Source organism: Anarhichas minor, unplaced genomic scaffold (genome assembly GCF_050575085.1).
Source record: "Anarhichas minor isolate MPS153535 unplaced genomic scaffold, ASM5057508v1 ptg000042l, whole genome shotgun sequence".
Classification (NCBI taxonomy): Eukaryota; Metazoa; Chordata; class Actinopteri; order Perciformes; family Anarhichadidae; genus Anarhichas; species Anarhichas minor.
Genome location: NW_027466488.1, coordinates 648,700 through 660,176, shown reverse-complemented (window position 1 = coordinate 660,176; position 11,477 = coordinate 648,700). Strand labels below are relative to the sequence as shown.

The following is an 11,477-nucleotide window of genomic DNA, read 5'->3' as shown; positions in this document are numbered from 1 at the left end:
GTCACTCAGGTGATACAGCTTTTAATGTTGGTTGGCTGTTATTTTATGGTAAAGTCGATCGGGTGTTTGGCATGTTCTTCTCTTTACAGTGATTATAAAACATGTTGAGGATATTCAGTCAGAAATGCGTGAATACACGATTGATTGTTGACCTTTTGAACTCATTTACCGCCACATAAACGGGTCCTCTGTCTTAATCAGAAGATAGGAAAGGGGCACGTGGTGGGTAGTGTTCGCTGCAGACTGCCTGGTGTTGATCAGAGGTAAGGGGGTGTGTCTGTGTCACATCCGGGTTTCTGCCTTCAAGAGCCTGAGCAGAGGCGGGAAATGGCGCCTGGCAACACAACGATGAGTCGTTTCGGAGACGGCCCTTGAGCCGACACAGAAAAAGTCGGATCAGAACACGAAAACAAACACTGCCGGTCAGGTGTGATGGTGAATCGGTATTGAGTCGTTATCGCCAGACACTGCGGATCGCTGTAAAGTAAGTCGGTTACGTTAACCAACCTTGTTCGTTAATTTGTCTCCTTTGACGTGCGGTTTTTGTAATATTGGCTAACGACAGGATATATATTTGCCTTCTGACTGTGTACATCTGTTTGCCCGAAGCAGTGTTTCAAGAAGCCTAAGAGTTGACGCTAAGCTAACGCTGCTAAACTAAGTTATCGTACATAGCTCTCGCAAAGCTAAAATGCGGCCTCCAACGGACCTGGCTAATTACTGGTAAACTCGACAACGTAGTTCATTTGACTCCCTCCATTGTAACTATGCGATTCAATAAATACCCACAGGAGTATTCCTCATTAAGTGTACAATTGTACATCTTGTTGAAACAATGAAGCCTTAACTTAGTGTTAACGACCGTCAGGGTTAGTTGGCTTCCAATGAGGCTAACGTCGTTCACATTGACATTCCACAACTGAACTAACGGTAGGATTACTTTAGCTACCATTAGCTTACACTGTCTTTTCCATTTTAATATCATTTTAAAGTGTGTTGAGATAGACTCCTCCGTGTAACTTTATCTGAAGATTGAAGTCTCATCAACTGAATTGTTTGCTAAAGATAGCGTCGACGTGATTAACGGATAACTTCGATAACGTTACCATGTTAGCTAGCGTCACGTTAGCTGTTTTGATTAACGATGCTAACGCCTTGTCGAAATGCTAACGCCGAGTTGTATGTACAATGTAACGTTAATGTTGACAACTGTAGGCGCCACACGTTAAGTCTGACTATGTTAAAATAAACTTCACTTTCTACAAATGTATGTTGCACACCTTCACAACTCCCGAAACGTTTCACACGACCAGGTCAAAAACGTTTGGGTAACGTTAGCTGAACCGAGCTAGCTACTATATTAGCTGCGAAGCTGACCGTGATTATGTGCATCTTTTAAACGTTGATTTGGGCATGACTGAGAGGCAAGTGGAGCAAATGTGTCATCTGCATGTTCGTATGCTTAAGCCACTTCCCAAGCCAGTTAGCCAACCTTAGTTTCGGAGTAATTTGTGCAGAGGAGACGGACTGTCGAACAAGCGAGGCCCTTCTTGTTTCTCCGCTGAGTGTCCATGGCTAGAGTGTGCTAGCTCGCTCATACGGTCTCATGCATGTTCTTATTTCCCGCTCACTGGCTCGTACCTAGCTATGCGTGATCCTTGGTTACTGGGTGAGTTTCTAGAGAGGTGGATGTTTAGCAGCCCCGGCGTTGTTGCCATGCAGACTGTGGCGAGATTTAATGAAACGGTACATATAACGGACACTTTATTTTATTATTTTGTCACAGGAAACATCATGTGTTGTACATATTAACATTTGCATACATCTGTCGGTTTTTATTCAAGGTTTCAGAGAACTGTTTAGAGATATTTATTGGCACAAAAGTACAAATATGTACAGCATGAACTGTTGATGCCTCAGTTCCACTATGTTATGCGAGGAAAGTGTTACGAAACGATATGTTACTTACTGAATTCATACAAACATTGCATCAGAAAAGACGAGTTGTGGTAACAAGGCATCTACCATACTGATTTAAGACAACCTGTGGGGTATTTCTGCTCAACAAAACAATGCTGCAGCATTAAATATCCGTGTAGTTGAATTAGCAGCGCTGACTCATTCAACAGAAACAAACATGAGGCTAGTCAACACACTTGCTTGAAGGTGTTTGTTCCTGCTATTTTTCCCATCCTGTATTTAGAAAACACAATTGGCATCATTGTGGTACTGTATTTTTTTTTTCCCAAGTAAAGATTTAGTAGGACAGTAGACAGAGTAGTTTATCAAGTTTTAACAGTCTAGTCTGTAAAATAGTACTGTGAGTGGTACAGCACTGAACTGCAGTAATATGATCTTGCCAGAGATACTCTATACAGACACAAATAATTAATTTATGAAGGACAGTTTCAGTGCTGCAATGTCTCTGACCAAGTTGTGAATTGTTTTGGTTGTTTAAGGGTTAAGTTAATTCAAAAATGACAAAGGCATCAGGAGAGATCCTCCATCAGTGGCTTAACAGAAGCCCTAAAGCCATTTTGTAAGCCAAAATATATTTTGTTTTATATATTACCAACATATATTATATAAAGAGGTTGTTTGGTGGGCAGTGAACATAAAAAAGCCAATTCCAAATAATGGGTGGATGTTTTAATGCAATGTTAAACAAAACATTTTACCATTTTAGCCGCAACGGGATGATGTTGCGTACTGTTGTTTTTCTGTCTGATGATGGATTAAAGCTCAGGGGTGCACTCTGGCTTAATCAGCATTTAAATCTCAAAAGTACACATGCATTGTTTTGTATTTTCTAAAACTATCTCAGAGAATAATGAATTTTAATTGGATTATAATTTTCAACTTGAGTTGTTTTATAAAATGTCTCCTAGATAAATGTTCTAGTGTAGCCAACTTTTTCTTTTTTTAATCGCGCGCCCTAATCAGAAAAATGTTAACTCTGAGGGTCTATGTTGGACGCTATAACAACGGGGAGTGTATTCTTCTCAAACTAGTACATCTACATTAATGTAAATACAATTTCTGGCGTGTCCCATTTTTCCTGCCTCCCTGTTACTTTAATGTTACCATGTACTCTGAAGCTGTTAAAGCGCCTGTTGGTGTTTTTGTGCGTGCATGATTAGGCAACAGCACATATGGATACAGTACATCGCGGAGTAAATGTGAAACAGATGTGGTGAGGGACCTTTACAATATGTCGAGATGGTGCTATTGTGTGCTTGGGGTTCCCGACAGGTTGTGGATATGTCCAGACACATTTTCAGCCAGCTGCTGTTACGTAAGTGCAAAGGGCTGGCATGCCTGACTAACAGACAATTCATCCTCACTGTGAATAGTTTTAAAACTTTCCCTGTGCATACTCTGTGCAATTACATTCCTCCGCTTAAGGAATAAGGAAATACTTTCCTTCAGATAGATTTTAAAATGTCCCCAATCTGAGCTGAAACCAGATCGCATACGGTAAATTTAAAGTCGTTGTCCATGTTTACAGTTTTTCAATCACCGTATTTTGTTTGCACAACTTTGATCTTGTATGTACGTAGCTAATAATAAGTGTCTAGTAAAATCCTGGGCAAAGGATGGAAGTAAAGCCAGCTGTGGCTGCCGTGATGTACTGTGATGCAAGTGAAATGGGATCTTGAATGCATCCAGATGTTAGCAGAAAAGGGCAGTTATTACCCCACTACAGATAGAAACACCCCACAGACTCATTGTTAACAGTTGAGACTGTTTGTCCACCTTTACACTTGAGTGTTTGCTTAAGTTTGTTTCCTTGAATGTACAGTCATATTGATTTCCTCTCTCTCTGTATCTGCCATATTTCCCTGTGTCTGAATTTTTTTTTCTTTTTCTCTGTAACAGTTTTACATGTGACTGCTAAAACAATGAGGCTGAGAATGCGTAAGGCGTCTCAGCAGCCGAACCCCAGTCTGGCAAGCCGCCCATCCCGTACCAAGCGGAAGCATTCAGAAGTAGAAGAGGACACGCCTACTACTGGAGGGAGGGGCTTGTTCTCCACCATTAAGAAGTTCATCAGAGGAAATGCAGTTAAGGTACCTCATTGATCAAATGATCCTGCTTTTTAATTGACTTCAATGTAAATGAGTGTGGTGCTCCTTGGACCATTGTCATATTGTCTCCTCTTTAACAGTGCTACCTAAACTTTTTAGCACTTTCCTGTTTCAAAACTGTATTTAGCACTGTGCTCTCCAGGTAGCTGAGTTAAATACAGTGTTTCTTGGTGTAGAGTGTCGCGTTTCCTAAGAAACGTCGGAGGAATGCAGCAGCTTTTCTGAGAACTTGGACTCTGTTCTAATTTTAGCTTCTGGCTCCCAGAGTTGGTGTGCAGGAACAAGAGGCAGGAACAAGTGGAAAAGTCAACACTGCTAAAAACATCTTTTCCTTTAGAACGAGACGGGGGCTTTTTTTCGTATTTTTAAATGTCATTTCATGGTCCTCCCTGGACTATTGTTTCTTCATTAAGTCCTAATTTAAGCATATTGCCTCAGTTTGTTTTCTTGCCAGTCTTTATTTGTTGTGTAAATTCCTATAACAGTACAAAAATATTTTACTATTTGATTATTTATATCTCATGGCCTCTATACACGATAAATCAACTGTGATCTGGAAGGCTCATTGTGCATCACACCACGCAAGGTGGGTATAATACAAGATGTAAACAGGGAAAAGCACCCCTCATGTTTTGAAAATGTAGAAACGGTCTGGCTATATAATTATTTTTGTACTTGATGGGAAATTCTATTATATAGTTGCATCTGCCAATGTGGTCTGCATCATTTCATGCTTCAGATTAGTTGTTTAGTAGGCGTAGGTCATAGCAGCAGTTGCACTGAGAATTTAGTCAGAAACAGACTTTGGTCACTGAATTTTCCAATCAGCTATTAGTGGATGTGTCTCGGTGTGATCTAGGACCACCACTATTTTTAGATTGATGAGCAAAGTTCGGAGACTGTTTTATTTAATTACAACTATTCACTGCATGATTTCTTGTCTCCTTAAGGTGCAGCAGGAAAGCCCAGCCAAGAAAACACGCCTCCACTGTGATGTGGACAATAACCTCATCACCTCTACAGCCCCAAACACCAACAGCCCCCGCAGGACTATCAGCAGGGTTGGCCGGAGAGGCTCCCTGAATGGACGTGAGTTGCACTCAAACAAAACCACTAATGCCTAGTCTTTAGTTTCCACTTATCTGTCGGTTCTCTTAAACCTCACGTCACTTCTCCCATGCAGAGGCAACCAATCATGACAGAAGTAAGGAGAAGCCCAATGGTAGCCTGGAGGAGACGACAGCCGTTGAGCTGCCCACGAGCCCTCCCAGAACCTCCCTTCTGGGGACCATCTTTTCCCCTGTTTTCAACTTCTTCTCACCAGCTAAAAATGGTATGCAGTCCTGAGGTTTGACACATTGCACGCATCACGCTCAAACCTATAGTATGTACTCAAATGTGTTTTTATCATAGCGTTGATGCATGTCTTTTGTAGGGTTGGTACTGGCTTGTTTCAGTCGATACCTTAAAGGTATTGAGTACCAATACCCAGCCCTGAGTCTTTTGTGTCAGTTATGTCCGGATAGTCTACAGCTAAAATGGCTCTTTTGTATTTGTTATTCAGACTCCCCAGACCAGTCCGTGGAGGCTGAGGAGATAGTCAAGCAGCTGGACATAGAGCAAGCTGTGGAGACGCCCACCAGCACAGCCGCATCCACGCAGGAACTGTGTGCCACCACTAACTTCTACTCGAGTGTATCACAGCTGCCACCTATGCGACCTCCTCACATCCCAGAGGTTTCTCCCACAGCGAGGGATGGAGAGCTCTGTGCTGATGCTGACCTTCCACCCCTCACAGGTAGATATCGCCACTAAGAAAATGTGATTCTGAAACGTTGAGGTAATATTTGTTCCCGTTTCTCATCTTGTTCTTTTCTAACATGTTGTTCCTCTTGTTGTCCAAGCTCCAGGCTCCAGTCCAGATATGGCATATGTGGACTCTCCGCCTGCTACAGTACCAACAGAGGCAACGTATGAGGAAGACTGGGAAGTCTTTGACCCGTGAGTAAAACACTGCAATCATTAAATGCATAGTTTTATAGCCAGACTACATTGAACAGAATTTACAACTACACCTGAACGCTGGTATTTTCAAAGCAAGGGCAGTTGGGATCATTTAACCAAGCATTAGGGATAAGCAAGGGGTGGGACAAAAGTTCCACTCTGCAAATGGGAGCATTGTTTGTAGCATGGTGAGACTTTTGATTCAACCAGGTCAGAACTGAAGTTAAGAAAAAATGTTGCAATAAAGCCAGCAGCATAACTGACAAAGTATTCCACTTTGGTTTGAATATTGTCGTTTGAATTTGTTCTACTTGCCTTAAAGTATGTCTGATGTTTTGATTTGTAGATATTTCTTCATCAAGCACGTCCCTCCACTGACAGAAGAGCAGCTCACTCGTAAGCCGGCTTTGCCACTGAAAACGCGCAGCACGCCTGAATTCTCTCTGGTCCTTGACCTGGTCAGTAATAGCATACAATAACAAATCATTTATTCCTTGATGTAAAAAAGAGTTTCCTAGTATTTTCTCTGTTGTGTTCATTAGGATGAAACATTGGTTCACTGCAGTTTAAATGAGCTAGAGGACGCAGCACTTACCTTTCCTGTCCTCTTTCAAGATGTCATTTACCAGGTACGTACTGTTGGAATGTGTCCCACTCCTTTGTTTCATGATGCCACTAGAGGGGGGGAAAGTATCATTTGTGAAAAGCCTTCCTTTAAGGAAGGTGTACTTGCAAAGACGGACAAGCGTGTCATACAGTGGGAGAACTGTCCAATTCAATAGACGAACTACAATGAACACTATTTTGATCAAACAAATGTTGTGTTGATCATGACGGTTTGCTTCCCTGTGTGTTGTCATGCAGGTGTATGTGCGCTTGAGGCCGTTCTTTAGAGAGTTCCTGGAACGCATGTCTCAAATCTATGAGGTAAATATAACCCGACGACTCCTCTTTTAATAAATCCTATCAATGAATGAGCTTTGAAACAAAAAATGAGCTTTACGTTTCTCCTTTCCTAGATCATCCTTTTTACAGCCTCTAAAAAGGTTTATGCAGACAAACTGCTCAACATCTTGGATCCTAAAAAGCAGCTAGTGAGGTACGATGTGTTTTTGTATTAGTCTGTTTATAATTAAACAACAAACTCAAAAGCTGATGGGAGCCTGAATAAAGAGCTCAGAAAGCTAAATGCTGTGCGGAACCGTCGGCACGTGCTGCTGTTGAGGTGTCAGTGTTGTGGTTTTTCTGAATTATTGATTGCTCTGACCGTGTCACTGACTGAATTTTTTTTTTTTTTTTTTTTCTCCTCCCTCTTTCCTTTCATTGCCCACTGTAACTAGACACAGGTTGTTTCGTGAGCATTGTGTCTGTGTCCAAGGAAACTACATCAAGGACCTCAACATCCTGGGCAGAGACCTGTCAAAGACGATCATCATTGACAATTCACCGCAAGCCTTTGCATATCAGGTGAACACCGGGACAAAATATGACACTGGGGGTTTTCTGGTTCAAGTAACTGTCATTGTAGTCAACCAAAGAAATTACAATGAATGTAAACATTTAATAACACTCGTCTGACAAGTCATTGATGCAAACAATACGGAGCTTCTATACAAATGCAGCTCCACTTTTCCCGCAGCATGTTTTTATTTGTTCCCGACATTGGCATGTACTGCTCTGATTAATTACCGCCAAGCAAACGAAGGATGTGAAAAACACTGAAAAAATGCGTTTCTCATTTGATCAATATTGGCATGTTTTTGATCCCAACAGTTGTCCAATGGGATTCCCATAGAGAGCTGGTTCATGGACAGGAATGACAATGAGCTGCTGAAGCTGGTGCCCTTCCTGGAGAAGTTGGTTGAGATGGTAAGATGTCCTGATGTTCAATGACTACTGTCGGCCATATTGTAACCGCTACATCAGAGTAGGGATGGGCACCGAAACCCCTGGGTATTAATACAGTGCTACATTATTGAAGACCGGATTATTAAGAAGCTATAAACAATATTATTTATTTAATTATTTTCCAGTAAGGTATTGAGTTTAAATACTAACTTTTCTACTGTTTGTTGTCTGTTGCTGCTCTAGAAACATTTAGTTATATTTAGAATATAATTCTAATCCTGTTCTAGTAATAAAGAACTGATAAGAGTATCGATACAGAAGCGAACCAGTGAGGAGTATCAATGAGTAGTATTGATGAAATACTGACAATACCCATCCCTACATCAGAGTAATATTTTACTATTTCAGTGAATCTAACTTGTTCTTTATTCCCCCCCCGGGTGATCTGGTCAGAACGAGGATGTGCGGCCACATGTTCGGGAGAGGTTCAGGCTTCACGACTTGTTGCCCCCTGATTGAACTGATTCAGTCTCTCAGAACGGGACGACATGAAAAGACTGAGAACAACATGCGTGTAAAAAGGCCCTCTTTGGATTACAAACTACAACATTGCCATTACTGTTCAAATTTTAGCCTTTTTTTATTTGTTTTTGTTTTTTAAACCCACTGTTGCTTTTCAAAAAAAAAACTTGAAAAGTAAAACTTTTTTAAAAATCTGGGTGGAATTTTTTAAATGTTTCGATGAAATTACACATGCTATGAACAAGCCCAGGTGAACTCCTCTTTTTTTTTTTTTTTTTTTGACTGACTCTCCCGCTGTGGAGCCGGATGTGTCCTCCACACTAGATTGGGAAGTCTTGGTGCTGGTTTAGTGGACATGAAAATGCAACCTGGTAAAGAGGAACTCCACCCCGACTGAGTCCCCTAAACCCAAAACACTCTGTGGCTGCAGACTATTTTCAGCAGGAATGACTGGCCTGTAATCTGTGCATGTGTGTATGTTGACTCCTACACACACACACACTGATTTGGTGTTTGACAAACCTACAATCTGTAGCCTTTAAAATCATATGCATTCCTCTGTAGCTGAGTCAAGTTTCTATTGTTGGTTGCAGTTTTTTTTTCTGGTAAAACTGGTGTTATTGTTTAAAAAAAAAAAAAAAAAAAAAAAGAGAGATAGCTTTTCAAAATGTTTTACTTCTGTTTGTAAGATATGTTTTAAAAGGATTCTTGTACATTTTTATTGTAAGCCTTTTTCCTGTTAGGAGAACATGGGTGCATATTAATGACAGTCCACTGCATAGTCGAACACAATGTAATTGTACCAGGACTTAAAGTATAGTTTGTTCTCATTCTAACAAATAGAGGTTTAATTTGATGTGTTGGCATCACTGTGGACACAACATGGCACCTTATTTAAATGTTAGGATTAAGACTCTCCTTACCTGTAAATCTGACACATTGTAAAGGTTTGAGGGCATTCATTTTCAAAGTGATTAGTCAACATTGCCCTTTCTTTAGTAATGGTATTTGATTATTTTATTTTTTAATTTGTCTATAATCAGTATTGTCTTTAACTCCCAATCAAGTATTCGGGCTCTGTTTCTTTCAGTTGTAATTTGATGGCTATGTCAGTAGCATTATGACTAATGTAGCACATCTCTGCCGCTGTGTCATAAAGTCTGCCCATGGTAGACATCTATGGCCCGACCCTGTACCAGCCACATACTGTTGTATTGGTCAGCTTCACTGACTGCTCCTCTACCTGTTTCATATTTTTTACTTTGTACTTTCTAAGCTTTTTGTTTTTTCTTATGTTTTAGTGCAGTTTAAAGCAATGTGTTTAAGAATGGTAACTATATGAATGTGTTTCTGCCCGACATCAGCCTGGACATTCGACACTGGACAAACTGACATTTTACTGTTGTTTCAACTTAATTTATTTAATCGTGAGACAAACGGTAGGCGTAGATGTTTTGTTGGATTCTTTACAGGCCTAAACCTGGGACGGAAAGCTCAAATGCCTGACTATCTTCTGTCGTCGCCCAAACCCTCAAGAGTTGACTTGAACCTCTGACAATTTGGCATGTGTTGAACCGTCTTCAGTTTGAAGCAAAGTGCATTTTTGGTTTTTTTTTGTTGAAGCAAATGTGAGTGTTTGGATTTGTCTCAGTTGCCTGTACAGTGCCATGCGCTTCCCCACCTTTATAACCCCCCCCCCCTGGTATTTCCTGCGCTCTCACCCTCCAAAATGCTTAGCTGGAAAGAGACAATCAGACCTCAAAGCTCTGCAGGTGGTGAACCCTGGAGACACACAGCCTTCCCCTCTTTCCCCCCTGTGTGCTGTAAGTGTTGTGTACTGTGATGCCATTGAGTTGTACCCTCGTCCCCCATAATTACTTTGCCAGGTGAATCCTGCTGTACCTTGCCCAAACAATCCCTGCTGTTTACTTAACACAGGTTCTGCTCAGAGGTGGTTTTCCATCTGTTCAGCGTTCACCTGTTTGCCTTTTCTTTTCTTTTTTGTCACCTAAAGTTAGAAGCTCTCCAGAAATTAGAATTAGTTTGTATTGAAGTCAAATTGTTACAGGGCACAATGGTGATTGCTCAGACATAGTGTCATGAGTACACATGTCCAGACTATGAATGTAAATTGTACATGGGGTGAAGTCTTAAGTGTCTTTCCAGAGACCTTGTTTTGTTCTCTCCACACCAACGAACAAACGGATGATTGGTGGCAGCTTGTATCTGCTATTCATCTGTTGAGGCAAGAACAATGTGTGTGGAAGAGGAAACATGTCTTGAGGTCCCACCATGGTATGTGCCCCCCCCCCCCCCCCCCCCAATGACCTCTCACCACCCTGACTGCCATCTCTCACGATGCAAGCCTCACTTGAGTGTGCGATGTAGCCCAGGTGTGCTCGTCCCCTCTGTGATGTGTAATTATAATTCAAGGCTTGTTGGTGGGAGGCGTTAGATACTTTTTAATCCAGCTCGTTTTTAATGTGCATTACCAGTTTATTGTACACTGAGCGTTGTACAATACATGCAGCTTCGTGTTAAAAAAATCCTTAAAGTAAGGAGAATCTTTTTGTATTTTTGATTTCAAAAGGCATGTCGTATCTACTTTTTAAATGTATTAATGAAGATTTAACTTTACATCAGATGGAGTGGTTGTTTTTCTTACAAATATCTGTATGTCTAGTTTAGCGCAATGTCACTGAACTGTTACACTTAGCATGTAGAGAGTACCGCTTGCTTTGTGGGAAAGTCCTGAATTAAATTTTAAACATGGCACTTTTTCTGCAGAAAAGAGCAATCGTGTTAATTTTTATTTATTTTTTCCCCAATATCCGTAAAGCCATTTTACTTGCAAGAATTGCTATTTGTGCTTAAGATGTATTTAATGTTTTAAGACATCTTTGTTAGCCGCCAGGCTAATATGATACTGTAAAGTGTATATACAGTTACATTGAATTTCTGAAACAAAGTTTTAAAGTTAAAAACCTCTTGCATGCCCTTTGTTTTTATTTCCTG

General features: G+C 40.8%; 1 protein-coding gene across 1 annotated transcript; it reads left to right on the top strand.

Moving 5' to 3' along the window:
• Positions 1–288: 288 nt before the first annotated feature.
• On the top strand, positions 289–11,448 carry ctdspl2b (CTD (carboxy-terminal domain, RNA polymerase II, polypeptide A) small phosphatase like 2b). Its single transcript, XM_076110297.1, has 13 exons — positions 289–484; positions 3,880–4,070; positions 5,039–5,177; positions 5,272–5,421; positions 5,653–5,886; positions 5,993–6,089; positions 6,439–6,550; positions 6,635–6,721; positions 6,957–7,019; positions 7,112–7,191; positions 7,433–7,559; positions 7,866–7,961; positions 8,394–11,448. The coding sequence occupies exons 2-13, from the start codon at positions 3,903–3,905 to the stop codon at positions 8,457–8,459; spliced, it is 1,419 nt and encodes a 472-aa protein (XP_075966412.1). The 5' UTR covers positions 289–484; positions 3,880–3,902; the 3' UTR covers positions 8,460–11,448.
• Positions 11,449–11,477: the final 29 nt, after the last annotated feature.